The sequence below is a fragment of the Plectropomus leopardus genome, chromosome 9 (genome assembly GCF_008729295.1).
Source record: "Plectropomus leopardus isolate mb chromosome 9, YSFRI_Pleo_2.0, whole genome shotgun sequence".
Classification (NCBI taxonomy): Eukaryota; Metazoa; Chordata; class Actinopteri; order Perciformes; family Serranidae; genus Plectropomus; species Plectropomus leopardus.
Genome location: NC_056471.1, coordinates 19,984,557 through 20,006,877, shown reverse-complemented (window position 1 = coordinate 20,006,877; position 22,321 = coordinate 19,984,557). Strand labels below are relative to the sequence as shown.

Below are 22,321 nucleotides of genomic sequence, written 5' to 3'. Positions count from 1 at the left end.
TGCGGAGGACAAAATATGATTTTATAACATTATTCAACACCACCCCTTTAAAGTTACCATAGAATTGAATCTACATCTCGTCTCACAACCTTTTTTTTTTTTGTTGTTACCCCTTTAAATACACTAAAACTTTACTTTTCTGGAGGAAAATTGCTGTGCAGCAGTTACGAGAAGAGTGCAAAAAATATAGGCCAAAGTCAGGTTAATAGTACGGATCCTTACTGTGATGGATGTCTTTTTTTACCATCTTGAGTCAGATTTACCAGGGAGGATCCTCGGGTTGGGAACAGCTAATTTATATAATCAAAATGTAATCATTACAGGGTTATTTCTGTTATGCAGCAACATTTCAGCCTCATAACTCATAAAAAAAGATGGATTTTTCAGACAGTTTTGCATTATATAAGGACGGTGACAGGGAAACATTGGTTCTCCAGGGGTAGACTGGTTCATAATTGTCTGTACACCAACAGGGTGAAGAATTTTCAGCTATGCTAGCTGTAGCTGTGTGAATGATCCAGATTTAGTCAGCTAATCTTCTACAGATTAATTGGATTTTAACAACTATATAAAATATATTTCCCCTTCTTTTCATTGGACCAACTGTTGTTATAATTAAGTTTATAAGGGTGAAAATGTAAGAGTGTAACAAACACATAAATGTTAGTTAGTCCTTCCTAATATATATACATGACCCACAGTCATGGAAAACCTGGTAAAGTCATGGAATTTCACATCACATTTTCCAGGCCTGGAAAAGTTGTGGAATTAGTAAAAATCATTGAATGTTTTGGAGAAATCATGGAACTATGTTGTTTGTAATTAAATTAATTGTTAGTTATCTGTGGATAACTTCCCAACATTTTTCTCTAGCTGTAGCGTGTCTTTAATGTGTGTCGATGTGTGACGTTTACATATATGACATATATCACATATGTTTCTTTGGTCTCTCCCTTTATTTCGTCTCTCCCCTCATGTTTTAATCTGATATCTTTGAAACTCTGGGCAAGTGGGGCAAGATTTAATTTTTTTTTTATTATGGTTCCTTGAAAAGTCATGGAAAGGTTTTTAAATTTTGTCCATGAAAATGTGTGGGAGCCCCATATATGAACAGAGAGATTTTAATAGCAACTGCTAAATAATTAAAGAATATTTTAACCATTTTAGCTTTTTATGGCTTATAAGTCTTGTAGAAGTCGATTACTTTGCACTGGGGACATGATAAAGTAGAGCACATATATCAAAACATAAAAAAAATTTTTTATTTATTCAACATAAAGATAATACATACAACATATAACGCAGAGATGTTCACATACTTATCATATTTTTTGGTCTTTTCATGTCCATCATCAACACTACTGAGTACCCATTCAAGGGTAGTACCACTTCTCATAAAACACTAATTTACTTGGCATATACTTGGATACTCAAAGTATGACAAAACAGTAATAATAATACTAAAATATAAATAAAAGTATATTAAATGTCCATTATCATGTTTATGTGATATGGTAGACCTTAATCTATAATGTAAGATATTTGTTGTAAATATTTGACACAATTTAAAGAAAAAAACGAGGAAGTAATTCATAGGGAGATAAATGTTGCTACATGACCCTACATATTCACAAAGTTGTGTTTGGTTTTTTGTTTGCTTGTGTTTGTTTTTTCAAATTGCATTACATTGTACACGTGTTTTCATCACTTTTTCGTTGCAGTGGGACAAATCCAGAGCAAATGTGTGCACTGCACTGAGTGGAGCCTGGAGATGACGTGTCCGAGTCTGAGAGGATAAATATGCAAACTAAGGTCACGTACATCCTCCTTTTTATTATCAACAAGATAGAAAAAAATAAATAAATATTCTAAATACTAAATATTGTTATTTAATATTTTGATTTACTTTATATTTTCGAATTTAAAGAGAAAAAAATTTTTTATAATTTGTTGAGATTTTTTAAAAATTTTTAACGATCTCTGTTGCGGAGTGAAAGGGGCGGAGTCAAGCGGAACTATAACCAAGATGGCCACCTTCACTGAAAGGTAAGACAAAGCAGGTCCGCCGTTTCATCGTGATTTTATCATTAATTTGATACGTTATCAGCGCGACGGAGGCCAGAGATTATCGCTGTGGGTTCATACTAAGTGGACGTGTGAGCTTTAGTTAATGTTTTGGGGTTTAACGGCCGCCAGGAGGAAATCATAGTGGAAAAGTCTGGAAACCTCCTCAATTGAATTAACGGATTGACAGGCTGACTGTGCCGCTTTTAGCAAGGTTAGCACGATATCCTGATCCGGAGAGGTAATTAACCACAACACCGCTGTCAAACATACACACACCATAAGTCAGCCTGTGTAATACTTGGGCATTGTAGTCAAATTATTAATTTGTGTTCGTTTTCTGGTGTATTTTACCGGAAATCCGAATGAATGCTAGCTAACTTTAGCATACATTAGCTGATACGTTAGCTAATACTGTCCCCTGGCATCACTTCAAACCCATCACATCACCCGGCTCTGACAGGAGGGTGACGGCTCCAAACGTGTCTCTACGTGTAGGCCTGACACGAAAAACAGGACTTCAGATAATGTTTTGGATGTTAATAAATGCGCAGTGTGCAGCTGCAGCAGGATGAGGAAACGGGAAATTGGTTTTTGCTACTGGTGACATTTTCAGGCGCTGCTTTTCTCTTGAAGACACATTTACCACCACAGACAGATCAAAGTCCGCGTGTGTGTATATAACATCTGTCCTGTGTACATGCTGCACTTTGGTTGGGGTCCTCTTCAGGGTTGGAAATTACCACCAGCCACAATCCAAATGCGGGTACAAGGTGCAAGTGTATGCTAGATTTGCGTCACTCACAAGCCCAAAAAAAGTATCTGTTGAGTGGCTGGTAGATTTAGGAATCCAGATACTACTGTGTCAGGGGGATATAAAAGTTAATTTCCAACCCTGGTCCACTTGGGTAACTGCCAGTGATGGATGAAGTACCTGAAAGCTATACTTGAGTAACAGTACATATTTCTTATCAGAAAATGACTTTGGTGGAAGTTAAAGTCGCCTATTAGAATATTACTTGTGTAAAAGTCTTAGAGTATACAATATTTACTGTACTTAAGTATCAAAAGTTTTTATTTTTATGATATTACAAAAGGGGTCCTGCAGTATTTTTTTTTTTTCAGGGCTGATACCAATTATTTGTAGTTAATGAGACCGATATGCGATTTTGGAGCTGTTGATGCATTTACAATAAAAAAGAAAATCTTTCTGTCAATATTTAGAAAAATACAACAAACTACAACACAAAACTTTGTTTAAATTCCTTTAGCAAATGTTTAAACAAAATCTTTCAACATCATGTGCAGCAACTTCCCAGCAACTTCCTTTTTTATAAAGTCGAGTGAACTTTTAGATTTAAAAAATTGTAAATAAAATAGCTCCCTGAGGTTTTACAATGTAAAAGTTCCTCCCATGCTGAAATTTTCTTTGCAGTTTTTAATTAATTGATTTTATTGCAAATATTAAAATAAAACTCCAATACAGATAATCAGCAAAATGCATGACATTTCATTGCACATGCTCAAAATAATGGCTAATTTAAAATTAATAATTTACCAAATGACTCTTGCATTACCATCACCAAAGTGTTATGTTTTATGTTATGAAAAATATTTCAAAAAATAACATTTGCCATAACATTAAGATTGATGTTAGTACATGTTTTTTTCCTTCAGTATTGGCTTCTTTGAAATTGGTCTTAAATGTAATTTCATGAAAGTCGGAAAATCCCACTTGACTTAAGCTGTAGGAACCGTTTTGCTCAGCTAACTGTGGGCCAGTGTCCATCTTAAGTTAAAGTTGTCTCCTTGTTTTTCTTTCAAGGATGGCGCCTGTCTTGGTGCTGTGGCTGGCTGTGTGCGTCAGTGGGTCATGGGCTGTGGACAGGGGCAACTTCAAGACCTGTGACCAGAGTGCCTTCTGCAAGTGAGTGCAAGATAAAAAAAATAAAATAAAAAAAAAGACATTTACTTTTGTATTCCTCTCCTCCGCAAAACAAACAGACTAGGTACATAAAACCAGTAAAAACACATAAACCGGTTTTCCTTCACAAATCAGTGTTTCTCTAAAGCCTCTCCAGAGCCAGGTTTTGGTTTTTCTATTTTGGGCTACAGTAGAAACATGGCAGAGCAACATCGCAATCTCTCTGGAGAAGGCCTTGCTCCCTATTTAGATATAAATAGCTCATTCCAAAGTAACAGAAACACAACAATTCTTATTTGCAGGTGATTATACACTAAAGAAAACACATTATATTATATTATATTATATCATATTACATTATGTTATATTTCTGCCAATATGTCCTCCTAAAACCTACACACTGGACCTTCAAAGAAAATAAAAGCCCTCAGGTGCTGATTTATCACCGCTGTCCACTGTCTTAATTTTAAATTTTAAACAGGCGTCAGCGAGCGTTGAAGCCTGGCGAGTCTCCCTATCGAGCCCTGCTGGAGACCATGGAGCTGACCAACACCAGACTCACGCTGCAGCTTATCAATGACAACAATAAGGTAAATCGCACACAGAGGAGCGTTTCTCAGCGTGGAAGCTATGGCTGCAAGAGGCACTAACAGCTTAACGTCACGTGTGGTAGATGTGCTTTAAATCACAAGATCCTCAACTGAATTAATGAATAAACTGTTGACTAAAATTGTAGATATGGCCCAATGTTAAGCCTGTTCCCAGATTGGGAAATCTTGATGCCATTATGAAGGCACAAGTTACCAGTTTCCCTTCCTGAGGCATCAGAAGCAAACGCCTAATATGGTAAACTAAGTGTAATGCTAAAAAAAAAAACTGGCCCTTGGCTGAACCCATTTTCAGGCCTCTGTAGTGTTTCTGAGATAATAATACTATTCTGTACTCTCCTTTGCTCTTCCTGTACAGTATATCACTCTTTTCTCTCTCACCCGTCTCTTTCTCAGGTGCGTCTGCTGCTCGAACTCTACCGTCTCCAGGGAAACATAACGAGGGTGAAGATTAACGAGCTGAAGCCTCTGAAGCCTCGCTATGAGGTCCCAGACGTGCTCATCAGGGAGCCGCCAACTGAGCCGTAAGTCTCCAGAGGGGGTTACTGACTGTGTGTCGTGGGGTGGATGTGTGGAGGGAGGTTTTGATTTAGCAGAACAAAGTGAAAAGGCAAAAATAACACTTTCTGTTTGTAGTCCTCTATGTTTTTGTTAAAAAAAAACTGCTTCAGCAGGATCCCTCTTTTAGAAAAGATAGATCTACATGTTTTGTTTAAGAAGGCAGAATAACAGTGAACGTTTGAGAAAATAATGATAATATAAGCCTGTTTTATGGAAGAAATTTTGACATGTCATAATAGTAGAAGCACAGGTATGAATGATAAAATCAATCATGGCTAAAGTTCATTTAGCTGCTTCAGTTTTGGGGTCCTGGTTTCGTGCATGTTGGCTCACTGGCTGTGTTTCCATGCACGCTAATTCTACTGTAATTCTGAATATGACAATATTTTTTAAAATTGTTGCAGGTCATGTAGACAGCATATTTTGTTTAGGCATTCCAAAATGGGCCTTTTTCCAAATTTCGCATTTTTATTTGGACATGTATACAGCACATTTAGCATATGCATCTCATTTGGGGTTTTTACCGTACTTTCTGACACAGGACAGCAGTTTTTAAGGCTGAGGTAGATATGCATGCCCAAAAGTAAAGGCCAAATTTCTGGATGGGAGCAGAAACACACCTACTTCTCAACAACATGAAAAGCTTGGATATTAGCAGGTTTTTGGAGATGTGCAAATATTGCAACTCCAACCTTTTCAAGAAGGTGATTAAAGGAATAAAAAGGGGAGTCAGTGTGTAACACGTCCGCCACTGATGGGCAACTTGGAAAAAAAAATCCTTTTTGTTGCAAGAAAGCAAAATGACAAGCAGCTCCAGCGGTTCCACTTTTGTATATTTTGATGTGATAAACGAGATGTTCGGGCACGTTAATCAGAGTTTGCACGGCTGCTTTAAACTAGTATATTGGTGGAATTTTTATTTTCATTAGCGGTGTTCACAGCGTTGTAGAATTATTGCCTTTTTCGCAATAAGGGCAAAAACTGGACTATTTTGTGTATGTAAATTGCTCAATGTCATGGCTTACTGGGACTTGTGAATTGAACAGAGCGGTCATTAATGTTATTAGTAACACCTAAACTTTTCAAACTGTCTGCTGTGAAAAGGACTGGTTAAGTAAGTAAATTAGAGCTGCCAAAGAAATGACTCATGGGTGTTTCTGAATTAGGTAACGCCTAATGAATAAAATAAAAAAAAAAAAAAAAAAAGATATTTAAAAAAGCATTTTATCAGATTTTAAATATTTAATGAAAACAAAAAGATTGCTGTGTTTTTCTTCAGTTTGAGGCTTGTACCCATGCTGCTTAATTCAATTAAAATTCTTCCAGTGACGTGATAAAGCCCACTTACAAAAGAGCCTTTTTTCATATGTAGCCCTCTGGCATTGGTTTAGTTTTCTTACAAGGACTTAATGAGACAAATGTGAAGCATTTAGATGGACACTGAATACATGATAACCGTTCTAATTTGTCCTCGCTTTTCTTTTTCTAAACCAAATCCTCTCTTTAACTTCACCTCCTTCTCTCCCTCTCTCTCTGCCTCAGCCTGTCTCTCTTGTCTCAGGACGAGAACGGGGTGGTGCTGTCCCTGGGGGCGGAGTCTCAGAGGGTCATCGTCAGCGTCCGGCCCTTCCGATTGGACATCATGGAAGGGCGCGACGTGCTGATGTCGCTGAACTCGCGCGGCCTGCTGGCATTTGAGCACCTGAGGATGCGCAAGGACACGTGAGAAACCACGCATGCAAACACACACGTTGACAAAATGCCAGCCCTCTCTTTTAATCCACGTCCTCACTCAGTGGATGATTTCTATTTTTGTTCCCATGAAATGGTTTGTTTTTTGAGTATTGTCTCTGACTCGTTGTTCTGTCCTCTTCTCCCTATCATCCTAGTTTCTCCTATAAAGTAACTAGCACAGTGGCTAGCGTGTGGGATAATATCAAGAGGGTATTCTCTAGGTAAAGACCCTTAAGATTTGTGAGTGTGTATTCTGTTCCTTGTGCTAATGCTGCCAATAGTGACAAAACCATAGGGACCCCCATCACACCAAGTGCAGTGTTTACCCTCCAATAAATGTGACTGAGAGAGAGAGAGAGAGAGAGAGAGAGAGGAGTGTGGGTGAGTGTGTGCATGTCGGTGTTTAATTTGATCCAGGATCTCAGGCCAGCCCCCTGTTACCATCCTCATATTTATGAAGGATCTTTAAATTGAAACTAAAAGAAACACCTCTTAAGATTCTGATTTTTTTTGTCTTATTTCATGAAACAAAGAAAAAATCATCCTGATCTTAAAAAAAAACCACATTCACCTGAATGATGTAGATTCTGCTGTGCCAGCCAGTACTTTCACCGTCTTGTCCGATTAATGAAATCGTCCACGTAGACTAGAATGTCGCTCCAGCAGATCTAACATTGCAGCTGCATGACTGACTGTGTTTCCAGTTACGTTGAATGAAACTAGTTTTCACGCTTGCCTAGCTCATGGTGACAGCTAACTGCGATAGATGAAATATAACACTAGTGGCAGCGGGTTTGAGCCGGTTTAGACAGCACAGAAAGCTTTTCTGTTGTCACACACACGTAGTCTGAGTCCCGCCAGGTAGTTAGTGTCTTATTTGCAGGTGCTGCAGCCCAGCTCCCAAACCCAACAGCAACTTCTTTCTTTGTGGTTAAACCTCAGTTTCAGGGGTTAGAGTTTTCTAAAGTGGGACATTTTCTGCTGATTTTTCTGGGACCGTGCTGCTTTACAGCTATAAAGCCATTTCCTCATTACTGCGGGAAAACAGCTTCGGTTGGCGCCCTCATCATTGTTGTGTTTTTGGTGTGACAGTCCTGCAATAATGTGTGCAGCGTGGCTGCAATTTAAGATAGAGGCTAAATTAATGAGCTGAGGTTACCGAGTGTGACTGTAAAATAACAAGTCATCATCATATTGAACTGAAAACTTCTACTATGTAATAAGTAAGTGGAAGTTACTGCTAAGTACTAGGAGTATTACTGCGTATGTAAAGCATTGTGTCGCTCCAGAGGGAGCTGTGCAAAGTCTGAAAAATAGCCTCTGTAGCCGCCTCCTCATCTCTGCTGAAGGTCAGAGGCTCAGGGCTGCATCAGCCTTTAATGGGTCCAGATCATTTAATCCCCTCACTCCACCGAGTTGACCGACTCCTCTGATGCATCGTTACATGAATCAGTGTCTTGATTGACAATCCACCGTACCAGTGAATGTAGCGGTAAAACTAACATGATGGCAAACTGTTGCAGAGCGATGCGTTAACCAGTAACAACAATGGTGACCACTATAGACAAGATGGTGGCTATTGTTTTCAAAACTATTGATTTATCAGCACGTATAGATTCAGAATAATGGCAACAGTTTCATTTTCCTCAGTATCAATACACCAGCACAAGCTGCACTTTTTGCTCTGGCTTATTGGTAATATTAACTACAGTCCTTCTGCTGTTCTCTGCTACCAAACAAGAAAAGAAAAGTCGTCATCATGTAGCCTTATATTTATCTTTTAACAAAATTTTAAAATTGCATGCCCTCAATGTCAATTTTTCTCCTGTGGTATCGACAATGGGATCAAATATGTATCTTTCATGGTATTGTACCAGAGTTAGAAATTCCTCTATTGTGACAACACTGATAGATGCTGCTATCAAGGCTGTTTTGAAGTCGACATGTCTTCTCAATATTGCCCGACATCTTTTTTTATTTTTACTTCATTTCTCTCCACTCTTAAAACCCCCAGCAAAACAGTTATATTGGCAAGCATCAACGTGGACTTCAAATTACATTAGATTCAGGCGGATAACGTCTAGCAATTGGTTAGAGGAAAATGAAATCCCCTTCCCCACGCCGACTGATTACACTGAACTTAAAGTCAAGCTGAAGATGGAAAAGGAGTGTTAATGAGATGACAATTGTTTCTGATTTCAGGCAAACATTACCTGCTACTAGCATAAAAAACAGAATTTTTAACTGAACTGTTGGTGGCTGGGTTGCATTATGGGTAATATAGGTACCGGGTGTAGGGGAAGAGCCTTGTTTTTACGCTGCAATGTGAAAATGGCATAACTGGCTTTTAAGACGCATTTTGGCACCACTGCCTCTTGCAAGTGCTGCAGATCATGCACCTCCACAACTGTGTGTGAATATCTTATTTGACAATTTTGGTGTAATACCATGGCCTCAATCACACCATGTTCTACTGGGAGCCCACTGGGTACCTGCTGGTTCTGTAAGGAGCCTTGTGGGTGTCACAGTCAGTGGCCTCTTGAGGTCCTGTCCCATAATGCCAAGCTTGAAATAGCCACAAGGTAGGGAGTTGCTCAGTCCCCTTTGTCATTAACGTTAGGTCAGTCAAGACCTTGTAGAGTATCTGTTAGTTGTCATCACTGTGGTGTCAGGGAGTATTCACCAACCTCCCTGTCTGTATGTCCTTTTCCTTTTTATTATAGTTTATACTCCCATATATTGCTACTCATTTCAAGATGGCATGACTCTGCCAAAGTGACACATCTTTCTTGTTTCCATATCCCTTCCTCCGTCCACTCTTTGTGCCACGGAGCAGTCAGGCAGACCCGGAGGCTGAGAAGAAAGAGGAGGCTGACCCAGCAAACCAGGCCGAGGTACCACATACTAAAATACACTTTAATTTCCTCTATTTATTTTAAGCACACCACATCTGTGCTATATCTCAGTCTATATGTCTTTTCTCGTCAATGATGTTACTTTCCTTCTCGTTTGACTACCAGACAACTAAAGAAGAGGAAGAGAAAGATGAAGACGGGATGTGGGAGGAAACTTTTAAATCGCATTCAGACAGCAAACCTAATGGTAAGCTCCGCATATATTTTCAGTTAGCTAATTACCCTTCTCATAATAGCGTTTGGTGTTATATTTGAAATAAGTCTTGTGTGTAAATGATGATTACATCTCCTCTCACTAATAATTGCTCTCGCCTCACAGGTCCTTCTGCTATTAGTTTAGACTTTTCGTTGCCGGGTGTGGAGCACGTCTATGGCATCCCAGAACACGCAGACACCCTCAGACTCAAAACAACAGAGTGAGTGTCATCAACATGTCATATTTCACATACAAGATGGAGTTTCCATTGTGGACCGTGTTTCCTGCGCTGCATTGGATCAAGCCTGAGTGCTTGTTTTTCTGTTTCAGTAATGGAGATCCATATCGGCTCTATAACTTGGATGTGTTCCAGTACGAGCTGTATAACCCTATGGCCCTTTACGGAGCTGTCCCAGTCATGTTAGCCCACAACGCCCAGCGGACCACAGGTATCTTCTGGCTCAATGCCGCTGAGACGTGGGTGGATATCAGCTCCAACACAGCCGGGAAGGTATGAACCTTATTCGTTCTCCTTAAGTTCCCAGGGCTGTTTTGGTCAAAAATAGCCAGCAGTGAATGTCTGCTGCTCCAAAGCACAGAGCTTCAATGACTCACTTTGGTCTCTTTCCAGACCGTGTTTGGAAAAATGCTGGATTATGTTCAAGGCTCCAGTGAAACTCCACAGACAGACGTGCGCTGGATCTCTGAAAGCGGCATCATTGATGTTTTCATTATGCTTGGACCAACACCCAAGGACGTCTTCTCTCAGTACGCCTCCCTCACAGGTAGGAAGATGGATGACCAGCCTTTTGCACAAACAGGGTTGTGCACAAAGAGTTGATGGTTATTACTGCTAAATACTAAGCGATCTGTCATCACAAAAAATATTCACAAATATGTTTATTTCTTGTATATTTTCTCACTTTCAAGCTGTGACACTTTTAATGACACACAATTCATGAATTTAAAGTTTGTTGTTGCAATTAAATTAAGTTTATAATTAATTATAAACAGAGTTGAATGAATGATGGTTCAGACATGAAACGCAAAGGCACTGGCTCTGTTTTTATCAAGTCTTTGAAAAATCATCTTGTTGTTTCATCCAATATCTTTCAAAAAGAAAATCAAGATAAAGTTTGAGCATCCTTTACTCCTTCACACAAGATCAGCAACTGACCTCCTCACATGTTCTTACCTCCTCCTTCTCTTGTCGTCCACCAGGGACCCAGTCCTTCCCTCCCCTGGCTGCTGTGGGATATCACCAGTGCCGCTGGAACTACAATGATCAGGAAGACGTGCAGTCAGTGGATGCAGGCTTTGATGAGCACGACATCCCCTATGACTATATCTGGCTCGACATTGAGCACACCGATGGCAAACGCTACTTCACCTGGGATCCACACAAGTTTGCAACACCAAAGGAAATGCTGCAGGGTCTCGTGGACAAGAAGCGCAAGGTACATGCGACAACCTAACCTAACCTTCTGAAACCTCAGTAAATTACCTGCAGGCGTCTTCTTGACAGTACTTAAACTTTCAAAGCTTTCCACTGAATAGTCTTTGTTTTACCATAGATGGTGGCCATTGTAGACCCTCATATCAAAGTAGACAGCAACTACAAGATCCATAATGAAATCCGCAGTCGGGGTTTCTATATCAAGAATAAAGATGGAGGAGACTATGAGGGCTGGTGCTGGCCTGGTAAGAGACTGACAACTCAACATCTGTAACATTACTTTATGATCTTCACTCAAAAACATGACATTTGTAGTGACGTCTGCAAAGATTATTGACGTGAAAATTTCTCTCACATTCCTCTCTGTACTTTGAACCATGTCCTTCAGGTAGTGCCGGCTATCCAGACTTCACCCGAAAAGACATGAGGGACTGGTGGGCCAGCATGTTCGCCTACGATCAGTATGAGGTGAGGACTCTTGTCCCCCTGTGGCTCAGCTAAAGACAAGCAGTCATAACTCTGCTATCACAATTGCAAGTAAAATACTTAAGATTTATCATGTAGGCTGTTTCTAGGTGCCAGCTGTCTAAGAAAGGACAGCAGCTGAAAACACTCATATCAACAAAGCATGACACCAGATCTATTAACCAAACCTTTAATTATCACAAACGCTTTTTCTGCAGCACCCAGTTTGATTAGCATACTCTTTTCATTATGCAGGATTTTAGCAATACATAATCCCTCTCAATCATCACGTACCTGCAAGAGGTGTGTGGCAGTGTATTGTTTTCCTGAGACTCTGCCTTTTAACAATATTTTCTTATTCTCTTCTTATTTTCTGTGCTTGGGATGTTTGCAGCCTTTGCCCCCACAGCGTGCAGTGATCGAGCCTCTGGTCCACTGCTGAAAGCCCTTGCATTTGTAGTATTATAAACTGGATTATTAGAGTGACATTTGTGGAAAAGTTATAAGCCAAACATTTCCTACTGCAACATCTTCAGATTAAAAGCATTTAACTGGCGAAATACAAGCTGGCTGTTATCATGAGTATTCAAAGGGAATACTATGTGTTTTTCCGTTAGTTTAAAATTTAACGCTATCGTTCATTAGAAATGCATCTTTATGGCAGCATATCAGTTTAAAATATTGTAGAGAGTTATGAAAGAAGAAGGTGCTACAAGCGACAGGCTGCACACCTCCATCTGAGTGAGGTAATCAACCCTTTGCACTGTGCCCTGCTGTCTGCAGACTCATGAGGTGTACAATGCAAAATCAGATGCCTCAGAACTGTGTAGCATTAAACCACATCACCACCAGTAACTCCTGGTGTCACCAAACCAGGACTGAAATCTTTGTTTCTTTAAAATTGCACTTTTTCTACAATATGATCATTCTGGCCTGGAGACTTAACGTCCACAACCTCTGTCCATCCTCCAGGGGTCTATGGAGAACCTTTATACATGGAACGACATGAATGAGCCGTCAGTCTTTAACGGGCCAGAGGTGACCATGCACAAGGATGCAACGCACGGAGCCTGGGAGCACCGTGACGTGCACAACATTTATGGTTTCTATGTGGTGAGTGAACATGATCTGCCTGTGGCTTTGTGTGAAAGACTGAAACTTTCTCTTAAACTAAATTTCCTTGCATTTTATCCCCTTTATGTTTCTCAGTCTGGTTGAATATTCATGCATGAATGTAACTATTATGCCGCTGTAGTTGATTTATCAGAGGAAATGACTGTCCAAGCATGTAAAAAGATGTTGGTACCATGTAAAAAGCAGTAGATCATAGTGCTGAACATAAATTAATGCATCTGCAAAATAATATTACCTATAGCTATTAGTTGTGGGCTGCTGTGGATAGATGAACATGTATCTATAATTCTTATTGACATTAATTTTTCAGCAGCAGCAGGAATTAAATGTGTGACATTATGATTTTGAAATATCCTCACTGATATGAGTATGCTAACAAATGAAAAATCCCTTTTAAAGAGAACCAAAAAATGCTTTGAAAACTAGATGATGTGGGTAATAGTACCGCCTCTGCTCCACTGATTATCCTCTGCACAACCTGCAGCAAATGGCCACAGCAGAGGGTCAGATCCAGAGGTCAGGGGGCGTTGAGCGACCATTTGTTCTGACCAGAGCCTTCTTTGCCGGGTCACAGCGCTACGGTAAGACCTTAAATGATTTTACATGAATTTCACCTGCTACAAACCTTTTGTGTTGCCTTTGTTAGCAGAGGACGTGTGTTGAAGTGTGTTTGTGTCTGTAGGCGCTGTGTGGACTGGAGATAACGCTGCTGAGTGGGACCACCTGAAGATCTCTATCCCCATGTGTCTGAGTCTGGGCCTGGTTGGAATCTCTTTCTGTGGCGGTGAGGGTTTTTAAGCTTTGTAGTCTGCTGTTGCACTGATAGTTTGTCTCTTTGGTAAAAACAGTAGACACTAGATATCAAACAAAAGCTAGAGACTGCAGCGTATTAACTCGCTGTGAGCTGTAATCTCACTACTTCTAAGTAGAGGAGCAGTCTCTCTCTCTGTGCTGCTGCCTGCATGTAAGCAGCTGCTGCTTGTTCAAAAGAGTATGGAGACAGTCAAGAGCACTCACTCTGTAGCAAAATCTGGACACCAAAACGTCCCCAGAATAACACTGCAAAGCACACTGAACAGCCCCAAAAAAAACCCTGACTGCTCAACTTGAAGCAATCGAAGTTGACTGAAGGATCTCAGACTGCTGATTCAAATCTCCCACTTTAAAGGGGAACCCTAGTATCTAATCTGCGTATCTAAAAATAAATAGCTCCTCACACTGCTGTGTATTGATGATTAATTTATTCCAGTGGCACAAACCGGTCTCGATCAAACATCAGTCACTGTGGGACATAGGGAGTAAGTTCACCCAAGACACATGAAGTCATCCACAGAAATGTGGTAAATCCTGCTCTTTTCCTGGTTCAGAAGTTGTCTTTAGATATTAAGAAAAGTTGCTCTCAGCAGCTTCTTTAAAAGCTCCGAAGAGGAAACTTATTTAGGCACTTTCATTGTCATTTAGGAGGACTCCTAGTGGACAGATAAGATCCTTTGTGAATATGGCAGGTGATTTATTTCATTGCATCTACATTTAATAAAGATGATTTAGTACAAGAAAAGCACACACTTATTCCTGTCTTCCTCCAGCCATACACTCCAAAAATAAATGCTCTTTGGGCGTTGTTGTGTCTGGTCTTTTTGTTTCATTTATATCATCCTTTGAACAGCCTGGATGTGACACTAACTCTGACCGCACTCTGTCTTATAGCTGACGTTGGTGGTTTCTTCAAGTCTCCGAGCACCGAGCTCCTGGTGCGTTGGTACCAGACGGGGGCGTATCAACCGTTCTTCAGGGCTCATGCCCACCTGGACACTCCCCGCCGTGAGCCCTGGCTGTTCGGTCCGGAAAACACTGCGCTGATTCGGGAAGCAGTGCGTCAGCGCTACACCCTCCTGCCTTACTGGTACCACCAGTTCTACCACGCACACCGCACTGGAGAGCCCATCATGAGGTGAGGGTGGAGCGGGAAGCATTGTTTATGTTTGTGTCTCTTTCATGTCCTCTTTCTATGGTTAAAAAACACAGATATCAGTACCTGCTTTTCTGTGGTGTCCAACTACAGATCAGATCAATGCGGCTTTTTTAAGTAGCAAAAACACAACCAAACTACTTCCTGACAGAAAATAATAAAGCATTCTCCAGCAGATCCTAAGGTTTCAATTTATTATTTATGTACAAAACGTAATGATTCAAACCTTGTGCAAACATCATTTGGGAAATAACATAATGCGTCTTGCTGATAACTTTGTGCTCGACTACCCACAGTGTCAGCAGAGCGTTAATACCAGTATATTAATATGTCATGTAATCGCACTTTTACTGCAGTGTATTTCAGAGCAGAGGTGTGCATTGTGTACATAATACAGAGAAATGGAAATGCAAAACAAAATGTGTCCCCTACTCTGAATCACAACAATGCAATAATTATCCCTCTGCACAAAATACCTTGTCTTGAGTTTACTGCAGATTTTAGTAATTTGCTTTGATGCAGATGATGTTATTTTGAAATTTAGTCATTTCTACTCACCTGTGTGTTTCTCTGTTTCAGACCGCTGTGGGTGGAGTATCCTCAGGATCCTGCTACGTTTGCTGTGGATGACGAGTTCTTGATCGGTGAGACTGAAAATACCAAAACTTTAATGTTTTTTTGACTCAATGAAATGTGTGTGTGTGTGTGTGTGTGTGTGTGTGTGTGTGTGTGCAGCTCAGTTGTCTGAATTGGTGGTTGTTGTTGTAATAAAAGGATAGCATTAGAAATGATAACAATTAATTTATAAATTAATTGGTAGTTAAGAATTTAATCAAGCATGGGAAATTTAATTGATCAATCTATAGGCTGTGCAGTTTTTATGTTTTTGTCAAATGATGAATCGATTAAATTGTTATTTTTAGCAATAATTAATTAAGGAAAGTGCATACTATTTACACTAGATAACGTGTTTGGTGTAGATAACTTCTGTTTAGCATGCAAACAGCCAAGGTACAAGATAGGGCAGCTACATATGTTATCTTTTTTATCATTATTGCAATGTCAGCTTATGTGATAAACACATTAACACACAACACATTTTAAAAGCCTGATATTGCACTGATGGATTTATTGACTTAGTTGAAAAATGCACTTTAAAATACACAAACAGTCTTTTTTTCTTTCTTATCTGCGCCTTTTGTGATCAGTTTAATTATTTCAATCAAAAAATGATGGAAATAATGTCCTTTTTATTTACTTTTCAGCAACCCATTTGTTGTATTTTAGCCATATACTAAAATCAGCTGCAGAAAGGCAGAACTGAGAACCTTTTAAAATGTTTTTTTTATGGCAAGAAATATCATTATTGCAATATTTAACATGATCCCATATTTTCCTTATAGTTTGCAGCTCTAGCACAAGAGGACAAACTACAGTAGCATGAAAACTTTATATCAGTTGTTACAGTTAGACATGATTTTAAATGCTGATCGGCTCCACTGACGTTACTTAACTCTGCTGCAGGAAGAGACTTGCTGGTGCACCCAGTTACTGAGGAGGGAGCTCGGGGAGTCACCGCCTACCTGCCTGGCAAAGACGAGGTGAGAGGAAGACACACGCAGGCTTTAACAGATCTTACAGATACTGACTCTTACTGGTGTTTTCAGGCTAAACATCTGCTGTGATCATTACTGTTTCTGTTTGAAAAAGGTGATTTTCATTCAGGCGTCGTCGTTTTAACTTGTGTGTGTTCCTCAGGTTTGGTTTGACGTCTTCACCTTCCAGAAGCACAACGGAGCCCAGAACCTTTACATCCCCGTCACCATAAGCTCTGTAAGGCACACACAATTTCTACATTTTAAGGCCCTCCACATCTTTTAATAGTTATTATTTTCCTATTTTCCCTAAGAAATTTGCCCTGATTTCTGTCAAAAACAAGAAGGCAGTTAGCAACAAAAGAAAAAATGACCCACAAATTTGCAAGAAATTAGTAAAAAGTATAAGAAAAAAATATTAAAAAAAAAAAAAGAGTGAAAGTTTCCAAGCCTGAAAAATTTTAAATTTACAATAATTTTGTAACATAATTTTAAAAATGTAATTATGATAATTTTTTCTAAATCTAATAATTTCTTGCAATTTGTAAAACATTTTTATCAAGTTTCTCAGTGCCCTTTTTTACCATGTTTTTTGAAAGAAATTGCAACAATCTGCTCAGGGTTCAAAGGTTTAAATAACTTGTGAAAGGTATCTGAAAGCAGCACAAGAAAAGAGAGGTTGCACCAGGTTTTATAGGGTTGATGTTAAGCTTTCTTTCTCCTTCTCAGATTCCTGTGTTCCAGCGTGGCGGCTCCATTATTCCCAGGAAGAATCGAGTTCGCAGGTCCTCCACCTGCATGATGCACGATCCCTACACCTTATATGTGGCTCTTAACCCCCAGGTAACTCAGTGGCACACACCGTGATGACAGCTGCTGGACGCTGACATTTTGACAGGCTGCATTTTCATATTCTTGACCTTTTGTCTGACAGAGAACTGCAGAGGGTGAGCTCTACATAGACGATGGCCACACCTTCAACTATGAAAAGAAGGAATTCATTCACAGGAGGCTCGCCTTCGCCAACAATGTCCTTTCTTCTGTGTGAGTGATCAATAATGCTTCTTTCAGCGAAAATCTACCTTCAAATGGGCTCTTAGATATATTTAGTTAAGATCTTCATTGTGACACAAGAAGGGGTCGACAGATTATCGACCTGGCCGATTATCAGCGTCTATACTTGGCATTTTGCTGATTATCTGTATCGGGGTTATTTATTAATTTTTTATTAAAATTTTCACTATCTTCATAAAAAAAAGGTTTTCTAAAGGCATTTAAACAAAGTTTTGTGTTGGAGTTTGTTATATTTCAAATTGTAAATATTGACAGAAATCTTTTCATGTTTATCGTAAATGCATATCTGTTCCAAATATCGGTCAGTAGTCTCATTAACTACTAATAACCGACAATATCAGTCGACCCCTATTTACAAACATAAAATAATTCAAACATTTCTGATCTGTATTATGGGGGTTACTTTCTAATTTTCGATTGTAAAACCTCTGTGCTGAAGTATTAAATCCATGTCTCTGCTGGTCCACAGTGATCTGGCTCCAGATGGCCAGTTTACCACCCGCTCCTGGATTGAACGCATTGTCATACTGGGGGCCAGTAAGCCCAGTAAGGTTACCCTTAAGACTGCTGGTGAGTGCCATAAACAGCCTTTCTGTCACTTGTTTAATGCATTTAAAGTTATACACTGTATGCTACTAAATCTGTTGAAATGCCTCCAGCTTCTTTACACGAGGAAAAGGTTTTATACCATTTTGTTTTCTAAGAGTTGTTGAGTTTTAAAATTCGGTCGAGAGAAAATAATTCCTGCATGAAACTGCTCACAACATGGTCTGTGACATCTTTCTTTAAGTAACCGGGTCATGATTTCTGGAAAGAGACATTGCTGTTGAGTCATTTTTTTAAATGTCTTTTTTTGGTGCTTTGAGCGCCACAAGCTGAGTGCCGTCTCGTTCCTTTATATCAAAGAGAAAGCAGACATCTCTAAAGCCAAAATCTTCAACACTCGGCAAAACACCAAAACAATCTGGCTTTATAAATAGCACTACAGGTTAGAGTAATATGTGTTTAAGATTTTGGGGTGAAATGTCCCTTTTAAGATTGATTACAATGAGATTTTTTTTCTCCAGAAGGTCTTCTTTTTCTAAAACAGCCTCTTTTTTCTGTTTTGCAGATGGTCAGGAGAGCCAGCTAGAGTTTGACTTTGATGCCTCCATGTCGGTGTTGACGCTCCGCAAGCCCGGCATGAACGCAGGGGTGGACTGGAACGTGATGCTTCAGTAACCATGGAGACCGAGGAGGAGGAGCAGGCCGAGAAATTGACTGAATTAGACTAAACATGAGGAGAGAGACAGAGAGAGAGAGGAGGGAACAGACACAAGGCGCTGATGCCCATGACTTACTACAGCAAGACGACAGGATAGCCATCATGGAAAATAAAGGACATTCACACAGAACACATTAAACACAAACAGTTTTCATCCCTTCACCCACACGCACACACACACACAGACAGACACACACATTAACTCATGTAGATCTGTCAGTTGAACTGAGCCATGTAATGTCTCTGCCACGTCCCTCTTGTGTTCAATCATGCTGTAAACCTAACAAAAAGAGGCTACTACTAGATAGATAATTCTGTTTGTCACATTTTTTCAAATAGATAACAATTGAGAAAAATCATCTTTGAAATGAATCTTTGGGGTAAAGAAAGGAAAACATTCAGGCACTCTTTTTTTTTTTTTGTCCACTTGGTTTATCCATCCAGTCTGCCTCAGTAGAAAGATCACTGCTCTGGAGGATCATTTGCCATTTTAAAATGAAGGTTCGCACTTAAAGCACATGCTCCACCTGCTGGTGATTCCCTCTTATGTGTGTCTGACTTGATGCTCCTCCAAAAATCATTCCAGCGCTCTCTGAAGCCGAGAATTGAATCAGTGCAGAGCTCGGCTTTCTTTACTCGTGCCACATTTCATATATTTTGGGCAGGCCAACAGTCAGCTGTGTGGCTCTACACTTAATGGGATAGTTCTGATATTTTGAAGGTGGGTTGACTGAGGTTCTTATCTGTAGTCAGCTAAGCAATGTACTGCTGTGAACAGTGGTAGCAAAACATATTTTAGCTAGGGTTGGGCTTTTTAAGGGAATCTCATTTAAGTACTCACATTATATTATTATACTCACAAAAATAATGGAATGTAAATTGGCCGGCCAGTGAAAAAACATGCAATTTGAATTTCATTTATTCAACAGTCAGGCTTCAGTTAGCCTAATGAACCGTAAATTAAAAGTAAACATAAGAAAAACCACCAAAATTTTTGTCGCTGCTGTTTGCAATTCAGGTTAAAGTCAGTTCACCGTCTTTGCGGCACGAGCTAACTCAGCAGCAGCTGCAAACACCCGACACCAAAGCCGTTTAATGGTCCCAAAAACTCTCACAGACGCCAAAACAGCGACTCATCCCTAATTTTATCCCCCTAAAAATTCAGTAACAGTTTAAATTATATTTAGAACATTTTCATTGTTTGCCATCAGATGGCCTTTCCAACGGGGAACTGAAGCCGTTGCATTTGCGCTCTTACAAAGTCACCAGAGTCCACTGAGAAAAGCAGTAATTTTACCTCACTGAACACAGGAGCTGCTGCTCTGCTGCTGCTTCCATCAGTTTGTTAGCTTGTGTAATTTTGTGACTTTGGTGATTCTGAACTAACCTTTTAAATCACCAAAATCACACAATAGTACAAACAAATTAACTGATCGAGGCAGAGCAGTAACTCCTGTGTCCAGTGAGGTAAACTGAGTTGGTATCAATGGAGGGTTTAGAGGTGAAAATGTAGCGTACACTTAAACTGATAATGATTTTTTTTTTTCTAGGTGGCTAAAATATGTTTCACTGCTAAGCCACTCCACAGCAGTACATTGCTTAGCGTTGAGGTGATACTCTGGCCTGCTTTTTCTTTCTTTTTTTTTCATTAATATTTTATTGAACTTTTCTTACTTAAGCACATTACATAAAAAATACATAAAAATATACATAAGTGATTAAAAAAACAAACACAAAAAAGATCCATATTCCTTAAATCTGGGGGTGTGCCAACCTACATGGATCAGTACCTCATACAACCCCACCTCAAAAAATCTAGGCAAAAAATGGTAAAAATAAAAAAAAACCCACTCATCTCTCTTCCCAATCGTGTCCAGTTCATTCTTGTTTTCTCTGAGCTTATCAATGGAGAATTTGTGTGTGTGGAAATGATTCCTTATCATCGCTTCACCGTGGAAGCGATCAGGTCGTTCAGCTGCTGCACAGAGAGGTTTTCGGCTTTTTCTTTTGAACAAACTCTGCAGTGGGAATCACTTCAGGGGACTGAACCACTGGTGTTTGCGGATCATCCTGTTGACGTAGTTTCTTTGTTTTATCAGCTTCTTTTCCCAGCGTTGTTTACTAGATTATTTTTAATGCACTTGAGGAAGAGTGAGAACTTAAAAGTTGTTTAGATTTTCATGTGTTACTAGATGTCGGGACCGTCCAGGATCTCCAGTGTGTCATTTGGATCTTAATGAACGGGTCATTTTTAATGCTTGAAAGGTCTTTCACGAGCAAATGTTCATTTAAATCCTTGTGATTTAAACAAAAATCAACCCTAAATGTACACTGGGAAGTCATACATGTTCAAGTGACTCTCTGGAGACTCTCTGGTTCGTGTCCCGTCTTGTCAAATCATTGGACCTTTTTTAGGGGTTTTGTTGTTCTATGAGTTTGTCTCCTTGATTGTTTTTATGATCATTAATTTACATGTTGCTGCAATTTTGTTGGTGATGGCTTGAATTGATGGAAATGGAAGTGAAGGAATTGACTGTCAATCAAAGTTGTCAGATGTACTCAAAAAGATAAGACCAAGTGAAAATAAAGTTGACCAAATGTTAAAGATGTCTGGTGTTTATATTATTTTTTTAATCAATTACATTTGCATAATTTAATGAAACATCAGTTGCTGGTTTTTTTTTTTTAAAAAAAATACTTGCATGCATATTTGTTAAGGCCTGTTGGCTAAAAACCTAAAACACAGCATGTTTTCTTTAAAAATTGGCAGTAAAATAAATACAAATACAGCCATTTAAACTTAAATGCCCCTCACCTAAGCCAAAATATAAAGTATTAATTGCTCCCCACAGCTTAAAATTTTTTTTGACACCCTCTCCCCCCTCATAAATAACAATCAGTCCCTAACCGTTATTTGTAGAGCTTACAAATTACAGAACATTTGACTTGGACTTTTTATTTTAATTGTTGATCATTGGTGCTTTTTATTAATATTTATATCATAGTTATAGTAACACCTACTTATTATTATTCCACACGCTTGTGTACATAATAGACTTGTTTATTTATTACCTTTATTTATTCAGTGGTTCTTGTTATTTGCTGTTAACCCTGTAAAACCTGGCTGGACATCAGTATTGTGCTGTGTTCAGATGCCTTTCACAAGCATTTAAACCTTTGGAATCTGGGAATATTGATTTGATTTCTTTTGAAAATTAACTACTTGGCAAGAAATGTTTGGCAAATTGCAAAATAAATAAATAAATAAAGTGATACAAGAAAATTACAAAATTAGCTGTGGGGAGAGCATTTGATATTACATAAAAACAAGTCAGGAAAACGTTATAATTCTCATAATTACA

At 39.2% G+C, this 22,321-nt stretch overlaps 1 protein-coding gene across 3 annotated transcripts; it reads left to right on the top strand.

Annotated features, from left to right (window-relative positions):
- Nucleotides 1-2,010: 2,010 nt before the first annotated feature.
- ganabb (glucosidase II alpha subunit b) lies at nucleotides 2,011-21,564 on the top strand. Of its 3 annotated transcripts, none has more exons than XM_042493773.1 (25): nucleotides 2,011-2,046; nucleotides 3,890-3,991; nucleotides 4,470-4,578; nucleotides 4,993-5,120; nucleotides 6,700-6,879; nucleotides 7,047-7,112; nucleotides 9,728-9,785; nucleotides 9,912-9,993; nucleotides 10,126-10,222; nucleotides 10,333-10,513; nucleotides 10,634-10,787; nucleotides 11,224-11,459; nucleotides 11,577-11,703; nucleotides 11,847-11,926; nucleotides 12,896-13,036; nucleotides 13,542-13,638; nucleotides 13,740-13,841; nucleotides 14,765-15,008; nucleotides 15,606-15,670; nucleotides 16,551-16,627; nucleotides 16,785-16,859; nucleotides 17,351-17,464; nucleotides 17,556-17,665; nucleotides 18,165-18,265; nucleotides 18,807-21,564. In XM_042493773.1, the coding sequence occupies exons 1-25, from the start codon at nucleotides 2,027-2,029 to the stop codon at nucleotides 18,914-18,916; spliced, it is 2,856 nt and encodes a 951-aa protein (XP_042349707.1). In that variant the 5' UTR covers nucleotides 2,011-2,026; the 3' UTR covers nucleotides 18,917-21,564. The 3 variants fall into 3 exon arrangements, with proteins under 3 accessions (XP_042349707.1, XP_042349709.1, XP_042349708.1); XM_042493774.1 differs by lacking the exon at nucleotides 2,011-2,046 and adding an exon at nucleotides 2,139-2,305; XM_042493775.1 differs by lacking the exon at nucleotides 7,047-7,112.
- Nucleotides 21,565-22,321: the final 757 nt, after the last annotated feature.

Coding starts and splice junctions, on each gene's coding strand:
- ganabb (XM_042493773.1), top strand. CDS start 2,027: ATGGCCACCTTCACTGAAAG. Junction 7,113..9,727: donor ATCAAGAGGGTATTCTCTAG/GTAAAGACCCTT, acceptor GCCACGGAGCAG/TCAGGCAGACCCGGAGGCTG. Junction 13,037..13,541: donor ACATTTATGGTTTCTATGTG/GTGAGTGAACAT, acceptor CACAACCTGCAG/CAAATGGCCACAGCAGAGGG.